This window comes from Gopherus evgoodei, chromosome 4 (assembly GCF_007399415.2).
Source record: "Gopherus evgoodei ecotype Sinaloan lineage chromosome 4, rGopEvg1_v1.p, whole genome shotgun sequence".
In the NCBI taxonomy this organism is placed as follows: domain Eukaryota; kingdom Metazoa; phylum Chordata; order Testudines; family Testudinidae; genus Gopherus; species Gopherus evgoodei.
Genome location: NC_044325.1, coordinates 135,068,338 through 135,088,595, shown reverse-complemented (window position 1 = coordinate 135,088,595; position 20,258 = coordinate 135,068,338). Strand labels below are relative to the sequence as shown.

Here is a 20,258-nt window from a genome sequence, read left to right as displayed (position 1 = left end):
CTCAGGTTGCGAACTTATGCAGCTAATATTCAGGAAATATAGAGTTAAGGATGCAATCTCAGCCTTAACTCTGGTCCTTTGTGCTTACACTTTAAAATGCAATTTCTGTTTAGTTCATTATAAATGGCTTGCCAGTTAGCACCATAGGGGATATAATGCAATCTATAATTTCTTATGCAATATAATACGTTTTATAGACACTGGGTCTGATTTCCATTTAAACTACAGCCCCCTCACACCATTCTGGTGGTATAAATGTAACTTACTCACACTTTAAGGCTGCTTTATACTTCCAGAATGGTGCAAAGGGGCCCTAATGTAGTTGCAAATCAGGATCAAGAAGTTATAGAATGATAGTACATGTATTCTTCAGACTTGGCTTGATTTTTCAGACTCACTGAAATCTACAAAATAAGTCCAATTTGAAGGAAATTCTCTTGGTATTTTAAAAACTAGGAATGTGTAGAGTTGGCCTGTTGAAACTTGTATTTGTTTATTTTAGGTTGGCTCTGTGTTAGAGCAGCTGGGGGACCGTGATGGGCTTTAGATTCAAGTCATTCTCACTTGTAGGTGCTGAATGCTTCAGAGGGTGACGTAAAGGGCAGGAAGCATGTGGTATTGGATAAAGGGCAAGGCTGGGAATCAGAGCTGAGCTTGGTCCTTGACTCAATGCCTGACTTGTCAAGCAATCACAGCTGTGTTTTCCAAAGCAGCCACTGATTTTAAGGGGCTCAATTTGAGATAAGAGGCAGTCACAATCACATGTTGGTCCTGATGCTTAGACCAAATTACCAAAATCGCTGCCTCCCCAAGTTCCCCTTCCACTAAGCCTCCAGCTGCCTACAGCCCAAGTTCTATTGCATGACCCTGCAGTCAGCTCTGCTCTTCTGGCTCCTTGCTTCAGCGTCTGACTTTACTAGTCTGCTCTTCTGGATGTGAGGCCCTGCATTCCAGATTCCCTTCTGACCTTTGGTAGCTTGTGCAACCACCTGCCTGCCCCTTTCCATTCCCTAGCTTGGACTCTCTGGCTCTCTGCTCCACTTAGGCCTAGTGAGCTGCCTCTGTGAGTTCCTCTTGTGCCTACTCCTGGCTTTCACATCACCTGCAATGCTGAGTTGCTATTTCCTATCCCAACTTCTTCTCAGTAACACCGCCTGCTCCTCCATTTTCATGGCTGAGAACCCTTCCCTGCATGAACTGCTGCCTGGAGCCCCAGCCTTGTCAGACACGTGAAAGTGAAGACAGAGGGGATTGCTCATGTGTCCGGTGGGATGTCCTTACACAGGTGGGGCTGGACCACAGGGCTGAACCTATGTAGGATCCAGGAAGCATCTGCCCAGGTGGCCTCCCATTGGCCAGTTGACTGACGTGGTTTGGTACTCTGACCGAGTCCTGGCCCCAACCCACCAGGATCATTTTGGCAGGGGATGTTAGAGCGATGATTCCATAGAGTCACTACATTTTATTTCATTGCTTATGTGATGGGATCTCTGAGGTGCAGCCTGAGACTATGGGACCTCTGTGCCCTCGAACTCTCTCCTGCCTGGGCTGTCTCTCACAATGCCTTGCTAGTGACCAGCGGCGAACCCTTCCAGGTGCTGTTATCACTCAGCACAACCACATATGGAGACCCAACACCCAGCTAGATTGCATAAATGTTCCCAGAGCCACTCATGAATCACACAGAAAAAGGCACCAGAGCCAAAAATCCCCCCGGTTCCCAGCACTTTACCTCAGGAATAAACTGTCTTGCACTGCTCAAGACAAGCAGTGCAGATTTATTAATTGGTTCACCACTTCATCAACGGAAAGTGGACATACACCAGCCTTTGCAAACCTGAGCATGTTTGTCACATGCTTCAGGCAAACTCGCTGGTAAAGAGAAACAGTAAAAGAAGTTTATTGACTACAAAAGATAGATTTTAAGTGATATTAAGTGATAGGCAAAAGGTCAGAGTTAGTTACCAAAAGAAAAGAAAATATAACCACGCGGTCTAAACTCTCAACCCTGTTAGACTGGGCAACATCTAGATTAAGCCATTTTTCTCACCCCACTGGATATTTCACCATTGAAATCTGGGCCAGTCCCAGTTGGAGTCTTCAGAGTGTTCTTGTTGCTTGCAACGTAGGTGGGTGAAGAAGAAAGGCCAAGCATGTGGCCACTGTGTCTGTTTTATATGCCCCATGTGCTTGGAGAACACAAGTCCAGGCATGTCTGATGGGCATTGCTGAGTCTTCAGGCAAGGTTGAGCAATTTCCCTGCTGTGGCCTCATGCAGGTGAGTCTCTGAATTGTAGCTCCCTGGCTGGACAATGGCTGTTGATGAGTTGTTTGACACCCCACGTGGGCATTGGTTACTTTCCTTGCTGTTGCCTCTAGGGAGCTAATATCTGGCTGAATCTCCAACTTACAGCATGTTTTAGTGACAACCATACAACACAATTATCATAACTTCATATGCATTAATGATACACATCTATGGATAGAGAAGTGACTTTAAGCAAATCATAACCTTTCCCCTGATACCTTACAAGGCATGTTTTATATGCAAGGTCACACTCCTATATAAATGAGGAATATGGGGGTTATAGGGTGCTCCCCCAAGGTACAGAATGTCACCGCTTATTTCATCACAGTGAAGGCAGTGGACCCTGGCAGAGGTAAATGGAGTTGCACTGCCTCTGACCTCTCCTCTCCAAGCAATCCCAGGGAGTGGGGTTGGGCAATTGCTCTTCTGTTTGCTTGCGTAGGGTACTAAAGTGTTCTACTCTTACCCCACCTGCCCAGTGTGTATGTGAAGGAAGAGTGTGGAATGGTCTGGGATGAACTTCCATCACCATGTGGAAGACACTCAGCCCTACAGCTCTGTTCCATCTGCCTCAGACAGCGTGGCAGGCTTTCCTGCTGTCCAGACATGATAGAGTCGTGGATCAGAGCTGTGGCCTTGTGCAGATTGTTGGAGACAGGTGATGGGGCAGACAATACCAGCGTCTCTGACTCAGGGGTCTGCCAATCTCTTGTTGATAAGGTTAATACTCAAAGGGTCCTTTGGGATCCTTAGCTGCTCCTGGGTCCCCAGGTCACAGCAGTAGTTAATATTTTTATTTGCACTTACAGACTCCACCTCAGGAATCCTGGTCTCTTTTACCTCCAGACTGGATTAATCTGATGGGCTTTCCTTGGGGCTATCCCGGAACGGCGCTTGGGAGCTTTGTCTGGTGCAGAATGCAGCTGATTGTTTCATGAGCAAGTGCTTCTTATGGGGAACATATTATCCCAGTGCCCTCTGGTCTACTTTGGCTTCCAGTTTGTTGCTAGGACACTTAGATCCATGGAGCCCTGTATCGATAGGGTCCTGGCTTCCTCAGACACACCTCCTCTCTTCAGGCTCCAGCCCAGCACTTGAGATCAGCTGAGATAGCTACGTTGACAGCCCCTGGATCTGTATGAATGAATGCTGGGGACAGAGCAATGTTAGCGGAGGGCCCTTGACCCTGGCATTCACTTCCCCCCATTCAGTTTGTTGACCTTCATGTCATGTGGGAGGCTGATGAATTGTGGCCTGGTACAGGGAGGTTTCTTTGTAAGTGATGTTGTCTCGTGTTAGCGATGGTTGAGTTGTTCTGTTTTTGTACGTGCACCTCGAGAGATAGGAAAGAGGCCAAAGGTCACCTGCAAAGAGGGACTGTGGATGTAGGTCTTTTTGTTAAATGGCATGACGTGCTCTGAGTTGTAGAGGAGCACTTCCATTATTATACCAAGATAAGCAAAGGGAGAGTGGAGGAAAGAAGAAAGATGCATAGACAGTGAGAAAGAGAGAGAGAAAATGGCCAAGTTGGGTCGATATGTTAGAAAGGAAAAGAAAAGAAGATGCTGTATCCAGGGAAATCCCAGTGGGAGGTTTAGGGACATGGAATTGAAATACTTCTGTTGGAAGCTGGGTAGGACCCTGGGACACAGAGCACCCCTGCTCTTGCTGGAACTGTCACAATGGAATCTTTAATAATCATGAGGGGCTGGAACATTAACGACAGCAAGGGACATGACGACATTTATTTACATGACCCAGGCTCTTCAGAGTTCTTTATTTTAGCTCTTTGGGCTCCTGGCATTTTGGGGAGGCACCCTCACTTCCCCCCTCCCCCCAGTACCAGTCTTTCTCAGTGGTTAGGGCACTAGCCTGGGACTTGGCGGGGTTCGGTTCCCTGCCCCATCACAGACTCTCTGTGTGACCCTGGGCAAATCACTTAACTTCTCTTTGCTTCAGCTCTCCACCTGCACAATAAGGATCAACACATTAAAGACCTGAAGTGCTTGGAGATCTACTGATAAAAAGCGCCATATAAGCAATAGATATTATTAATATTCCCTAAATGATCCCGCTTTGCTGCTGCCACCAGTTTGAGCCTGAATTGAAATTCCTTGCCAGCCCGCTGCTAGTGACAACATCCAGGAGTGGTCTCTCTTTAATGATGCAAAGATCTTCCTCCCAATGACAGTGCCCAAAGCTGTTTCCATGATCCTACAGGCCCTGTGGGAGCAAAGGTCAGTGCTCAAGCTCCTGGGGGAGTTACTGGATTCAGGACAGGCCCGCAGCTGATAAACATGACTGGCTGTCCCCACTGTGACACTGCCTGATTTGCTCCACAGAGCAGGTATCTCCAGGAGAAGGACCCCTTTGGAACACAAGTTGGTTAAGTTCCTTTCAAAACAGAAACAGCTGTTGGGGGTGAAGGGAGAGAAGCGAAAGGATATGGAGCCCAAACATGACATGCCTGAAAATGACACATGACTGGCCAATGGGGAAGAGGGATTCGCCATTCTCTGTCATGAATGTCAACGAGTTAGAGATGGCCCTAGACCATCTAGGGACACGTGATATGCCAGTAAAAGAGATTGACAGGAGATTGCTGGGCTTCATTAATGCCCCAGATGGAAAACAATTTGCTGGCCATCATCTTTTGCCTCAATGTTACAGAATTGAAAACCAGGCTAGTCTCACCCTGCTCTGCTTCAATCACTGCTGGATTTATGCTGCAAGTTCTATTCATCAGCCTGTCCCCTTATATATACCTCCTTGGCCCAAACACAGCAGTCACCTGTGGCCTCCATCCCTGCCAGACCAAGCCCCTCCACGGCCCCTGTTCCCCTGTAGATCACAGCATAGTTTCTACCCACAGTATTTATCTCATCTTCCCATCCATCCATCTATCCATCCCATCTCGCTTGCTCATCCTTCCATGGATCCATCCAATCATGCATCCACCCCTCTATTCCTCTACTGCATCCACCTGCAGCATCTATCAGTTGATCCATCGTGTTCCCTCCAGCCCTTTGTCCTGCAACAGCCTATCTGTCTGTATGACTGTAACCAAAGGGAGCATGTGTCTGATGCCTGTGACATCTAAAGGTTTGGTCCAGGTGGAAATGTGTCATGTGGTAATAAGGTCTGTCCATGGAGATGGTCAGAGACAGTCACATGGAGGTCTGTCAGTCAAGGGGCTCCACCTTATCAGCGACCTTTCCCAGCTCTTTGTTACCTGTGCTGGGTAAAGGTCTGTGAGAGGTAATAAGTCCAATTCATTTTAAATCCCTGGGAACCTGGTGTGTGGGGGATACTGGATTTTTAGGTGCAAGCTACACTATAATATTTAGGCAGATTTGTAACCAGTCGTTGGCCTGGTTTGTATCCCCACAAATGTGGTTAGTATTTAGTTAATAATCATGGCAGCTGTCCAGGTATTTCCCTGGCCAACAAGTTAGGTGGAGCCATGGTTGTCATCCTGTTGTGGGTGTGTAGCACAGTGCTTTGCTGACCCTGTAAGTGTGTCTTTGTAACAGACTTGGCAAGTCTTTCTGCCTCCTTGCTGTCTGTGACAGGACATCCCAGACTGCTTTGCCTCACATGCTGCCCTCTGTGTCTGTCCTCTGGGTACACTAGCATCATCGGAGGCACTGCAACACCCAGAGAACACCCAAACTCAGATAGTCAATGGTTTTATATTAACAACCCTGTGGGATTTTTGCTGTAGGCTTTGTCACAGTGACATGGTAGGAACTGAAATCTTGAGGCTTAAGAGGGGTAAAGGATGGGAAATCAAACATTTAGGCCCTGAAATTCTTCCTGAGGAGACACCAGTTCCACCTCTTGCATTAATCTCCACTCTGAGGCCTGAGACATTGACTCTGAAATCATGTGGTCTATCTTCCTGCTTCCCCATTGCCTCCTGCCATTGCTGTGTGCTATCCACTCTCTCAAGCCAGCAACCAGCAGGGGGCAGGAGGCATGTATGGGGAAGGCAGGGACGGATTAGTGTGACAAGGAAGGGCAGAGACCATGGCCAGCTGGACTAGGGAGGAGACCAGACCTAGGGATGTTGGCAAGGGGAAGGCCTCCTTTGGTGCTCATTAAGGGGGACAGAGGAATGTAGGGAAGTGGGCAGGGCTCTGGGAAGAGAGCAGGAGCAGGGAGTGAGGCAGGTTTCCTGCTGAGGCAATAGGGGAGCCTGTGATTGAATTCACTTGGCATCTTCCCCTCAGCTTAGCACCTCTCCGAGGAGGGCGTGGAACTAAAAGTCTATGACCTCCTGAAGCCACAGGGAACGGCGAGCCCAGGTTGAATTGGCTTCACTTTAATAACCGATTTCTTCCCGATTCCAGCTCCTTTGGGCATTTCCAAGCAAAGGCAAATGGCGTGGCCTCAGGATCCCCTGTGGGCTCGGCCGGGAGCGAGGCCCTGCGACGAGGTCTGTGTCTGACCAGGCTCTCCGTTACGAAGGTACGCAGCACCCCATGCCTCCCTTAATAGCGGGTAACCGGCATCCCTTATCCCGAGGGTGGGGCATCATGAGTAGAGCTGGACAGGAAAGATGTTGCCCATGCACAAGTGTTTTCAAGAGTTCCGAAATTTTTTCCAGTCCTGAACTGGAACAAAAAGTCGAAATCTCAAAACTTTTCACCAAGCAGTGATTTGGATTGGGTCAGGCCAAACGTTTTGTGCCCATTTGACATTTAAAAAAAAAAAAATCAGTGTCTTTTTTTACTATCAGTTAATTAAAACTTTGAAACAAAAAGTTGTTTTGACCCAGAAAAAGAAACTTTTCACTTTGCAAATGTCAAACAGGAGCATTATATATATATTTAAAAATATATATGTTGACAATTTGGAAACTTTTTTTTTTTTTTTCGATTAGGAGATTTGTTGTCACAAGCTCTTCCTATGAACCATTTCTGTTTTGTCAGAGGGCCAGATCCTGGGCTTGCACTTTCCACAGCTCAAGAAAGGGGGACACAACAGTTGTTTTAAACAGCCTGTTCATTCCCCCAGTCCTGGACCATCCTAGTGTCAGACTGGTATCTCAGTATAACGTAGAGAAGCCTTAGGTCTGCTCTAAGTTACACTTAGCTGCTCACATCTATGAGGGGCTCTTGCAGCAGTCAGGGACTGCCAAGGTGCAGGGGTGCGCTGGTCACACACCCTTAATCCCAGTCCTATGGATCAGAAGGGGAGCAGAGGGTGAGAATAACCCAGGAATCTCTCTCTCACATGGGATCACGAGGGACCTGGGGAAGCCAATTTTCCAGCTTCCTAGATCATCATGGGACCTGTGTAAAGTTTATATCCGCTCTGTTCAACTGAATCTTTTCTATCTGCACTGAAGTTCCCTATGAATAAATGATACAGTCTCAAGGGCAACATAATAAACAAATGCTTGAGATTGTAAGACAAGAAAATGCATATGTACCTGCTAAGGCCTTTCCCATGACGCCTTGCAGCTGGGCCACCTCGAAGAACTATAGCCTTCCACTGTTTTAGGTGTGAATTATCTCAGAGAAATGCAGAACTGTCAGGTCTTGGCAGGTAAATAGAGGAGGGGCTGGTTTGCAGCTATTTGCAATTCTTAAACTTGCATATGTATTATGTAAATAATATAATTTAATAATAATACCTTTATATACCTACTTTTTCCTGAAGTATCCCAAAGCATTTGCTGAACTTAATGAACTGAACACAGGGAATGAGTTCATATCCCAGTGAAATACAGCCACCTCTAGGGTGAAATACAGCTGTTCCCCATCTTCCTACCCTACACCAAAATCTAGGATAGGAAAAGTTAATATTGGAAATTGCAAGTGGATATTCAAGAAGGTCAGATGTAATACATGCCCTGCAGACGGTTAGCAACCCTATATATGTAAAAAGTACCATGGAACTCTGGTTACAAATGGTCAGGACCTCTCAGATTTATACCTTGTGTGAAGGAGGCACCCCTAGCAGCTTACAGCTCCAGTATAAGGATTCTGGTTCAGTCCTGACTCAGCATGAAGGGAGCCACCTACTGGGTCTGCTTCTCCATGGATTTGCACCTTGTGCAGTGATTTGCTCCTGTGCAAAGGAGCTGTAAAACATTTCCACTGGAGTGAGTGAAGAATTCGGATTTGCTAGCATTTTATACCCACTTTGCACAGCCGCATATGACTCGCAAGGTGCAAAATGGGCGAGTCCACTGTGCAGCATTACCAGGCAAAGAAAGTAAAGATTAAACCATAGTAAATCACGTAGTGTCACTTCTGTAATAACACACATGGAGAAAAGCCACATTTACCAGTGGAATATCAGAAGAAAGGGAAAATGAAGGAAAAAGGGAAGGTAGAGGAGGAAATGCAAGAAAAGAGAGGGAGATGGCATGGTCTAATGGACTGGGGACTGAACTGCCATTCTTGTTGCCCCCTTCCTGCTGGGATTCATTGCATCACTTGGGACAGCAGTGAAACCTCCTTGTCCCTCCAGTGCATAGCCAGGAGCAGGACCTGCCTCTATTTCTGTAGCGATAATCGGACCTGAGCCAAAATTCCAAGATCCAAGCATACCTGAACTTTTCAGAACTTTAGATCATGGTCCAGTTTCTAGTAAGGACCTAAAAGCACTTTACAAACATTCACCAATTCAGCCTTCCAGCCACTCTCCTGCATTGTGAAGTAGCTCAGTATTATCATCCCTATTTTATATATGGGGAAACCAAGGCACTGAAGATCTCACAGCAAGAGCGCGGCAGAACTGGGAACAGAACGCAGGAGTCCTGGCTCCCAATCCCCTTCTTTACCCACTGCACACTGCCTATGATAAACACAAGATCGGGGTCTGTATAGGCCTGTTTGCCCAAAGAGCCCAGCGCCTTGGGTGCTGACCAGTTTTGAAAATCTGGCTCTGTGTAAAATTTAACCTGGAAAGTCTCCCTAGAAACCAGTGCAAAACTAATCAAGGCACCACAACCATTTTACAGACTAGTCCATTTGTGCTTCAAACCACAAATCCTCCATGGAAGAACTAATGGAAAGGAAGCCAATGCACTCAACCAGCAGCCCGGTCATCTGGGTGCATAACAATAGAAGCAGCTTAGAACCAGAAGTGTATGTCGCATACCTCTGGTAAGTAAGGTGAGGTGGCCGGAGATATGGTGACTCCAGATGTTGCCGTTTGGACTCTTACCGCCCTGGTGAGACAGCTCTAAGAAACGCAGGGAACTGCTTTGGCTCACGTCCCTCCCTGGGTTATTGAACCGATGCTGCAGGTGGTGTGGGGTGGCACATAGACAGAAAAGCTGTTCTGATGGTAATGATGCTTGTTTGGTCCCACAGCTGAACCACCTGGTGACGGAGCAGCTGGTGAAGTGCAGCGTCCCAGCGGTGGGCATTTCGGTAAGGGGCATCCTGTATTTGCCTTCTCTGCTCTCGAGGGGCTCACCCTCTCTGCAGAAAGGGATTAGTACAATACCTGATGCAGTGGGAGCAGGAGATATGAGAGAGGGAAAGAACAACTTCCAACTTTTTATACATCCTATTGGCTCAGCTAGTGGAAGGGGTCCTTTTGGCTCAGCAGGTAGAGCTGCTGGCTGTGAACTGTAAGGATCCTGATTTGAATCCCAGGAGGGGCAGCATGAAGGACATACTTAGACTGTGAGTCTGGCCACCGGATAGAAGACTCTGAGAACTGGTTAATTCTTCTCTGGTGTCTGGCCACCTGGTTGTCAGACACGACACAGAGAATCCAGAGATTAACAGGTGTAACGTGGCCTTAGAATGAAGCTGTGGATTCTGCATGTTGAATGCCTGCAAGGTTTCTGACTGAGATGAGGGGCAGGGGAGAAGCTCACAGCTGGGGGATGCTGTTAGATCATGACAGGGGTCAACATAAGCCATTGGCCAACATGGTGTCTGTCTTGCAGCCCTTTGGAGCCTGGAAGACAGCAGGCAAGAAAGTCAGCCAGGCTGGCATTTCTGCCATAAGGGACGCCTTGGATGCTGGCTACATCCCGGTTGTGCATGGGGACTGTGCTCTGGACTCTGAACAGCACTGCTGTATCTTGTCTGGGGATGCTATTATCGAGGTAAGATGTCCGGCCTTCCCCAGGTGTGGGAGTGGAAGTGGTGGAATCTCTCACTGTCATCCATGGATAGTTACTATTGGGCTTTGTCTTTGGAGGGTGACCTCTCTACCAGTAGGGCTGAATGCTGGTGATACCATCCCTTCCTCCTCTGCTCTCAGCTCAGAATGATCATAGACAGACCTCTGACAGGTGCAGAGAATCTCTAAAAGAGCCAATCTCCTGAGAGTCCATATGGGAATCTCCTGGGAATGTCTTCTTATTCATGCACTCTGACTGTGGGTTGTGTACAGGGGACTGTAGCCCCAACCTGACCTTTCATGGCTTCCCCGCTTGTGTATTGGGAAGAGGCCCAACCAGCACAAAAGCTCCAATATGGGCTTATTCTGAAATTTACAGTTGGGACTAGGACTGAAGGCACTTGTGACCTAACCCAGTTGTGACCACAGTTGGGTCCATTCTGTCCACCCACATGTTCAGGGGCAGGATTCAGCCTTGAACCCTTACTGTGCAATAGGGACATAGGAAGGAGGCCAGAAGCTGAGGAGAGGATTCTGAGTTATGTGACTGTATATATTCATGGAAGAGGAAGCAATGGGAAGAACACCCACAAGAAACTGGCCTTGGAACTGTTACTGAGATTCTAGGGAACCTGTTGCTTTAGATTCTCTGTTGCACAGTTTTTCATTTTGCAGGTTCTGTCCAGGGAATTCTCCCCGCAGCGAGTGGTTTTCTTGACCAATGTCAGTGGAATCTATGACCGTCCACCTGATACCCCAGGTATGGTGTAAGGCTCGAGAAGGAAAAATGGAGTCTATTCCTGTCCTTCCCCCAATATCTGTTCATGTTCTATGCTTTTTTGTTGGGTTCAGTAGGTTAACATGCTAACTATTCACATCTGTATTTTATCCTGGTGTGACTCACAAATCACATGAGTTTTGTATTCGCAGCGCAAGCTCTACAGGATAATTTAGAGCTTATCACATGAATATGGCAGGGTTGCTAGCGTCTACCCAAATGAATGCAAGGACTGGGATGGTGTGGGGACCTGCAGATCGGATTTGAGGGATATCAGAAGAGCTGTTTAGGGGCCCAGGACTGGAATGTCAGAGCACTGCAGGTCTAGATTGAGGGGCAGCAGCAAAGTGGCGTGAGAGTCAAGGACAGAAGTAGCAGCAGAACTGAAGCACATGGAGTAATGTGCATTGTGCAGACTCACAAAAACAGCCTCAACTGAAACTGCCTCTAAACGGTGTTGTTTGCAGTGCGGTTGTAGCCCTGTTGGTCCCAGGATATTAAAGAGACAAGGAGCGTGAGGTGAGCTCTTTTATTGAACCAACTTCTGGTCTAATGTGTAGCCATTTGCACCTGTGCAAAGAGGATGTGAAATGCTACCACTTATGTTGCATAAATGTAAATGACACACAAGTGCAAAGCAAAAAAGAATTAGGCCTGAAGTATATTATTTATTTATTTATTTATTTGTATTACCATAGCACCTAGGAGCCCCCGCCATGGACCACGCTGGTCATAGCCAGATGACACCTGATAAAAATGATGTGCAAACGGTGGTTCCTTATGGAGGGAGAGATAGCTCAGTGGTTTGAGCATTGGCCTGCTAACCCCAGGGTTTTGAGATCAATCCTTGAGGGGGCCATTTAGGGATCTGGGGCAACAACAACAACAAACAGTCAGGGACAGTACTTGGTCCTGTTAGTGAAGGCAGGGAACTGGACTCAATGATCTTTCAAGGTCCCTTTCAGTTCTCTGAGATAGGTATATCTCCATATACGTCTCTACCTTGATATAACGCTGTCCCCAGGAGCCAAAAAATCTTACTGCGTTATAGGTTAAACCGTGTTATATGGAACTTGCTTTGATCCACGGGAGTGCACAGCCCCCCTCCCCCCCCCGAGCATGGTTTTACCGCATTGTATTCAAATTCGTGTTATATCGGGTCGTGTTATATCGAGGTAGAGGTGTATTTATATTTATCTATTAATAACTATCATACATAATTCAGTGTATGGTGCGTGAATTGATATTTTAGACAGAGATGAGGTCAAGTTGCAAAATTGCAGCTGCTTTTGTGGACACCTAGAGGATGGGGGATTTGAGAATCTGAGCATTTAGTTTGGCCCATTGCAAAACTTGGATGCTGAACCAGGATCACACTCCACAGTGGTGTTTTGGATCCAGGGTTTCAAATGGCCCATCTTTAATGTGTGTGTACATGTGAGTGGTATGAGCTCTGAAGTCTCTAGTGCTGGGCCCATCCCTAGCATCTGGTAGGTTCCCCATATTCTTGCATGTGCGTCTGATAGAAAAATAATCTTGACTGGGGCTTACAGAAAAGAAAGGGATACCTGGGTGTGCACACACTGCAGTTGTTTATAAGAAAGAGAGGTGTCAGAAGGATTAAAGGGAGTTGTATAACCTTGCCCTTTGGGCTTTCGGGGTTAAGTAGCTGGGATGTTCCTTCAAAACTATTCCTCTAATTTACAACCTTGGATTGCCAATGCTTCTGTTTTCTAAGACAGTTTTAGTGTTTTGCTGAGACCCCTCTGTATAGTCTCCTTACTGGCTATCTATGACTGTATTCTATGGTAAATGTGTCTACTGTATCCCTTTGTGATCTGTCGCCTTTGATGGTTTAAATCAACATAAGCTCAGTGATTTCAATGGAGCTGCTCCAGTTAATGGTAAGGGAAGATCTGGCCTTGTCTGCAGTTCATATCCAAGACACTTGGAGAAGTGTCAAATGGAAAATTTTGTTTTCCTCTATAGAATTTAGCCTTATGAGATGGTGAGGCAGTCCCAACCTTCTTCCATATTGTGGAGATTCTCATATACTATAGGCAGGGTATAAACCCACAGATAGACTTCAGTTGACCAGTGCAGTGTCGAAGACCTAGAAGCCTAGTCTTACATATCTGGTGAATTTGAATTGAGATGGATTGGATTGACTGGATCTTGGTGAAGGGCAGAACTCCCCAGCGGGGTTAGGTCAGTTCTGCACAGGGCACAAGTCAAACCATAACCCTGCCGGCAATCTATTGATTTGTCTGTATATGCTCCAACTGTACCTGTTCTGTAACCAGTCGTGTGCCCAGAGCACAGTGCAGGCTGTCGTTTGTAGTGCTATTGGGCACCAGGCCCAGGTCCTTTTGCTAATGGGCCCAGGTGATAAGGTTCAGAAACAAACTGTTGTTGAAGTATCAGAGGGTAGCCATGTTAGTCTGGATCTGTAAAAGCAGCAAAGAATCCTGTGGCATCTTATAGACTAACAGACGTTTTGGAGCATGAGCTTTCGTGGGTGAATACCCACTTCCTCAGATGCATGTAATGGAAATATCCAGGGGCAGGTATATATATGTGTGCTAGCAAGCAAGCTAGAGATAATGAGGTCAGTTCAATCAGGGAGGATGAGGCCCTGTTCTAGCAGTTGAAGTGTGAAAACCAAGAGAGGAGAAACTGGTTCTGTAATTGGCAAGCCATTCACAGTCTTTGTTCAATCCTGAGCTGATGGTGTCAAATTTGCAGATGAACTGAAGCTCAGCAGTTTCTCTTTGAAGTCTGGTCCTGAAGTTTCATCTTCATCATCTGGACCCATGGGAAGGAGACTCTGGAAAAATTCCACCATGATTTCAACAGCTTCCACCCCACCATCAACCTCAGCCTGGACCAATCTACACAGGAGGTCCACTTTCTTGACACCACGGTGCAAATAAGTGATGGTCACATTAACACCACCCTATATCGAAAACCCACCGACCACTATGCCTACCTTCATGCCTCCAGCTTCCATCCCGGGCACATCACACGATCCATTGTCTACAGCCAAGCACTGAGGTACAACCGCATCTGCTCTAACCCCTCAGACAGAGACCAACACCTACAAAATCTCCACCAAGCATTCTCAAAACTACAATACCCGCATGAGGAAATAAGGAAACAGATCAACAGAGCCAGACGTGTACCCAGAAGCCTCCTACTGCAAGACAAACCCAAGAGAGAAACCAACAGGACTCCACTGGCCATCACATACAGCCCCCAGCTAAAACCCCTCCAACGCATCATCAAGGATCTACAACCCATCCTGGACAATGATCCCACACTTTCACAGGCCTTGGGTGGCAGGCCAATCCTTGCCCACAGACAACCTGCCAACCTGAAACATATTCTCACCAGTAACTGCACACCACACCATAATAACTCTAGCTCAGGAACCAATCCATGCAACAAACCTCGATGCCAACTCTGCCCACATATCTACACCAGCGACACCATCACAGGACCTAACCAGATCAGCCACACCATCACTGGTTCATTCACCTGCACATCCACCAATGTAATATACGCCATCATATGCCAGCAATGCCCCTCTGCTATGTACATCGGCCAAACTGGACAGTCTCTATGGAAAAGGATAAATGGACACAAATCAGACATTAGGAATAGCAATATACAAAAACATGTAGGAGAGCACTTCAACCTCCCTGGCCACACTATAGCAGACCTTAAGGTGGCCATCCTGCAGCAAAAAAACTTCAGGACCAGACTTCAAAGAGAAACTGCTGAGCTTCAGTTCATCTGCAAATTTGACACCATCAGCTCAGGATTGAACAAAGACTGTGCATGGCTTGCCAATTACAGAACCAGTTTCTCCTCTCTTGGTTTTCACACCTCAACTGCTAGAACAGGGCCTCATCCTCCCTGATTGAACTGACCTCGTTATCTCTAGCTTGCTTGCTAGCACACATATATATACCTGCCCCTGGATATTTCCATTACATGCATCTGAGGAAGTGGGTATTCACCCACGAAAGCTCATGCTCCAAAACGTCTGTTAGTCTATAAGGTGCCACAGGATTCTTTGCTGCTGTTGTTGAAGTGTATCTTGTTCCTATTTTCCCCTTCTTGATCAGTAGAACTGGAATGTGCCATGTGCTATCTGGGATGGACTTCCACAATGCTGGTGCTACAGAATTGTCTCATCTTTCAGCATTTTTATGTCAGTTTTGACCTATGTTCCCTACCTCTTTTCCCAAACAGGTGCCAGGCTGGTGGATTCCATTTCCGTCAGCCCTGATGGAAGCATGGACCCCTCTGTGCTCACATCTGCCCTGCCACACGATACCACCGGGGGAATCTCCCTGAAGTTACGGGCTGCGGTCAACATAGTCATCCAGAGTCACGGAACCATTCCAGTGCTGATCTGCAAACTGGACAGCAAAGCTGCCGAAAGAGCATGCTTAACTGGGGAGCTGGGAGTGGGCGAGGGCACGAGACTCTCCCTTGCAACAGCCTGAAGAAGCTGTCTTTGTAGTAGCCTGTCGGACAGGGGGATTTGCCATCAACTTGTTCCAGTTGGGCCCCAGTATCCACTCCGTGATTTATCCATGTCACCGGTGACTCCAGATAAACCATCCGGTGGCAGAGGACTTCTTCATCATTCACTGGCAATAGACAGTTCCTAGTCTGCATTTTAATGCATCTCTTCTCCAGCGCAGCTCTGACCTGAATGGTGGATAATCCTCTGCTAATGTTTCTTACATATGTCTTCACTTAAAGAGGCACGTAAAGGCATGTAGCAAATAGCCAGGCAGCTAGCTGGGAAATGGTCTCAGCCTTTTCAGCTGAGGATTAATAAATTAATATTAGCGCAGCAATTTGGGGCTGTGAAGTGCTATGCAAGTGCTAAGTAGTTTAGTATGATATAGAGGGGACTTTGATGTGAATTCTCTGGTTATCTGGTTCATTCTAGACCATTGTGTCCGAAATTCCATTCTGCTGCTGAAAGCTGCCCTAGAAACACTTCTATATGAAGCGTCAATGCCAAAATTTCAGACTTGGGGCTGCTTAAAATTAAGCACCTGTGTTCATATTTGGGCACGTAATTAAGTAGTCTAGCTCTTCACAGTTCTCTTTGTCTGTCTAGATGCTTGTATGGCCCCCAATATGCAAGTGTGTGAGTGCTGCACAGATATTAACGTAACCCTTGAAATTTCCATGTAAAGCAGTTCAGTATTAACCCAGCTTTACAGATGGGGATCTGAGATGCAGAGAGATTAAGGTCAGACTTTTCAAAACAACTCAGCACCCAATATTGGGGCCGGTTTTTCAAAAGAGCCGAACGTGTTGGGTGCTGACTGCTTTTGAAAACCTAAAGAGAAGAAGTATCATCCTTAAGTTATTTTCCAATTGTGCAACTTTTAAGATCATGTTCACTGGTGCGCACTGACTGCTTTATGCCACCCTGGAGCAGCACAGAGCAGCCAGAATTTACTGGCTCGCTAAATAGGTGCTTTGCATTACCACAGCAGAACAAAGAAGGTGGAGTGTATACCTCAGATTGCCTCTGCCTCCTGCCCTCCAAATTCCCCCAGCCTCTTGTGCCCCATATTTCTCTGCACACACACATATATACTTTCCCTCTTCCTCCTACCCCTCCTGTTGAATAGATCTTTGGAAAGACTGACTTTTGAGGATAAATATTTAGGATTAATGGTCATTTTTGGCCACACTTTTCCATAACAAAATTTTCGGTCAAGAGGCTGGGGCATAAAAATCAGAAACTCACAAAGAACTGCCCTCTTTCAAAATATGACTGCCATCTTCCACTTTTCACTGTATTGTTCACATGTAACAGTGATCAAATCCATGCTTTGCATGCCAAACTCAGCTCACCGCAGCTATAGAACTGTGAGTGTAATTTCCATAATAACTAGAGCTGAGATTAATTTTAGATAACGAATTCAGACTCCGATTAAATTTGGCAGTTAAATATTCTCCAAAAAGTTAGGTCTTCTTCTTACATGGGTAATGGAGGTTTGCAACCATTCTTTCAGTCCTCTGCTAATTTCTATTCAGTTCTATTCAGTCCTCTGCTAATTTCTATTCAGTTCTATTCAGTCCTCTGCTAATTTCTTTGTGGGTAAATAGTCCTTTTGACCCACCCATAGTACTACCTTGTCCATCCAAGATCACCTTTTTCTGTAAACATACATCACCCTCTAAACACCTTAAAATGTGCCCTGCAAACTGAATCTTTCTTTTTATGAGATCTCTGATTAGTATTTGCTGAGTTCAGTCATCTCCAATACTTTTTGTTGGTTACGCGGTCTGTCCATGATGTTTTCAGAATTCTTCCATAACAACATAATTCAAAGGAATGTAGTTTCTTTATTATTGATTGTTTGAATGTCTGTGAGAGTATAATCTGGCCTGTACCAATAGGATATATTTGAAATTAGGATGAGCCAAAAATTTGGACAGGTAAGATTTTGCAAGGGCGAAATACAGGCAGAATTAAAATATGTCAAATGTCTCAAAATATTGTTACAAATAAAATTCCATGCCAGTGATCACCTGGAGGAATAATAATACATGTGGCTGGTTCTTGCATCGAGTAAGTGTAATGTTTATAAAGTGCATTCTTCATTGGCGACCTTTCCACAAGAGACACTAGGGTACAGGAGGGGATTGCTGTTACGAGAACTGCTGCAGCCCTGGGTCTGGTGCAGCAAGAACTGTAATTATAGGATGCAATAGCTGAAGACACAAGGGGATGGGGAGAGCTGCAGTAATGGATGTAATTTTGTGGGGTCATGGGGCAGGAATACGGTTATTCCCCAGCTTTCAACCCAGGATGGACAACAACATATTTCCCTCCAAATTTTCGCTCCCCCTTGGAGGGAAGGATGGCAGCGGAGGGGAATCTGGGGCTGCTGCTTTATTGCGGAAACACTTAGCGATTCCTCCCGGCCTCCTCCAGCTCCTCAGTTCGGCAGGCAGGTGGCTGCCATCTAGAACCTGGAGGTGGCTCCATTCCAGTGTGCCTGCTTCCCTCTGTGATAGGGCATTCACCCCACACTTGCCCTGAGAGGGTTAAGGCAGACTGAGAAGGGGACTAATTAACCCAACAAGCCCCAGTGGAGAGGAATCGGGTGGCTAAGCAATCCTGGTTGAATGAAGAGGCCCAGCTGAGGACTATAAATGCAGGAAATTGGCAGCAGAAAGGAGCTGCTGGGGAAGTCTGCAGTCCCTCCCTGCAGAAGGGAGGAGTGTTTGGAGGCTACAGGGACAGTAGCCCAAAGTTACTCCCTGGAAGGGGAGAGTTACACAGTTGGCAAACCCAGCTGGGGGGAGTTCTAGATGGTAGGAGAGGGCTTGGAGACAGGCAGTAAGGTCTAGAAGGGAACAGGCATTGGCTACCAGCTAGAGGGTCCCCAGAATAGAGGGCAGGCCTTGGTTCCTCTGCCAGCCACTGATGGAGTGGCACTAGGAGGCAGGGAATGGGAGGCCTGCCTAGGACTGCTGGCAAGGAAAGACTTCCCAACCCCAGAAGGGGAAGATGCGGGTAGTGACCTGGCTGGAGGGCTAAGTCACCAAGAGGCAGCAGCAACTCATGGACAAGAGAGGGGCTGCAGAGGCAGAGCGATGGCGTGCAACCGCAGGAAGGGGCCTTGATCTGGAGAGCTATTCCTCAGAATGACCAGGACGAGGCGCCATCCAAATATTGAGTGGGACACCCCCTTCCCATCCTCCCCTCCCATCTCTCTTGATAAAGGAGGGCATCCTAGTTGGCTACAGAGGAGGCTGAGCTGGTTATAGTGGAGACTGGGCCCCTGCCAGTTAGAGGTACAAGGGAGAGGAGCTGGGAAGACCAGGTCTTGGAGAGGGGAATGAGGGGACCTGGCCACTGAGGGAAGCTTGGGGGACACAGGCTTGGGAGAGCTTTTGGAAGGACAGCTGGGGACAAAATCTCGGCAGGGAGCCTTGAGGAGGCGAACTGTGGGTCTAGGCAGGGTGGGGGGTTTGAACATTTTGTGGGGAGAGGCTGGGAGGTTGGAGGGAGTGAGGAGGGTGTTTGGTGTGGGGGTGAGTGGGGTCCTGTGGGTGGTGGAAACAGCTGGTTGCAATTTCTGAACCAGAAAATTTTCTCCTGGGGGAAAAGTGGGGTTTTGTTGAAAATGATTGTTTCTCCCCACAGGAAAATGGCATGTTTTGATCCAAACAATGGAAAATTTTGAAACAAAACAATTTTGAGAACAGAAAAAAATTAAAAATGTCCTTGTTTGCACTTTTCTGTTCTCCACTCTCTGACTTTTCAGATCATCATCAGCTCTGGGAAAATCACCGAGTGGCAAAAGAAACTCTGTGGCTTGTCTGACTTGACCAAAGTAGAATTTTTGAAAAGCTACAGAGTGAGCAAAGAGAAAAGAGAGGTGGGGGGAACCCCAGTCTTCGCCATTATTATTTTTATTGCGGTGAGTGGCATAAAGGAAAAAAGGGAGAGCCAAGAAGGGGAAAGGAAATTTCAAAAATTCAAATATTTGAGGGGAAAAAATAATGGAAAATGTTCAGCTTCAAACCCTGTGAAATGGAAACAACCTAAGGAGTAATTTAGTCAAATGAGTGCAAAAGGCTGTGTAGATGGACCTATTTTGGTGTAAGTAGGCTTACTGTGGTTTAGTTTACCTGAAATAAGCCACTCTTAAACTGGAATAGGAGTGGGCATACAGGCACTTACACCAGTTGAACTAAACCCTGGCAGAGTTAATAGATGCTTGTATTTTAAGACCAGAAGAGACCATTCTAATCCTCTAGTCTGATCTCCTGCATGGCACAGGCCGGAGAATCCCATACAGTGATTTCTGCATCAGGTCTACACCTTAAGCGAGACTGACTATATCTACATGTGTTCTGAAATTAGTTATTTTGTGGATTTTTATCCTGGGTATAAGTCTTTGTATGCTATGGGTAAAATAAGTTGTCACTTTTAGGAAAAATAAGGATGATTTAATATCCATAGCTACTCAGGACACCACACCAAGGCAGCAAATTATATGTGCTCTATAAGTTTACAAT

The 20,258-nt window shown here is 46.6% G+C and overlaps 1 protein-coding gene across 1 annotated transcript in view; it reads left to right on the top strand.

The window, feature by feature from the left end:
* Nucleotides 1-17,771, top strand: part of LOC115650794 (isopentenyl phosphate kinase-like) — a 35,708-nt gene extending 17,937 nt beyond the window's left edge. The window contains exons 2-6 of the mRNA XM_030561205.1: nucleotides 6,661-6,778; nucleotides 9,640-9,699; nucleotides 10,227-10,388; nucleotides 11,081-11,165; nucleotides 15,441-17,771. Of these exons, the coding sequence (XP_030417065.1) occupies nucleotides 6,661-6,778; nucleotides 9,640-9,699; nucleotides 10,227-10,388; nucleotides 11,081-11,165; nucleotides 15,441-15,697 (682 nt within the window). The 3' untranslated portion in view covers nucleotides 15,698-17,771. The remainder of the gene's footprint in view (nucleotides 1-6,660; nucleotides 6,779-9,639; nucleotides 9,700-10,226; nucleotides 10,389-11,080; nucleotides 11,166-15,440) is intronic.
* The last annotated feature ends 2,487 nt before the right edge of the window (nucleotides 17,772-20,258 follow it).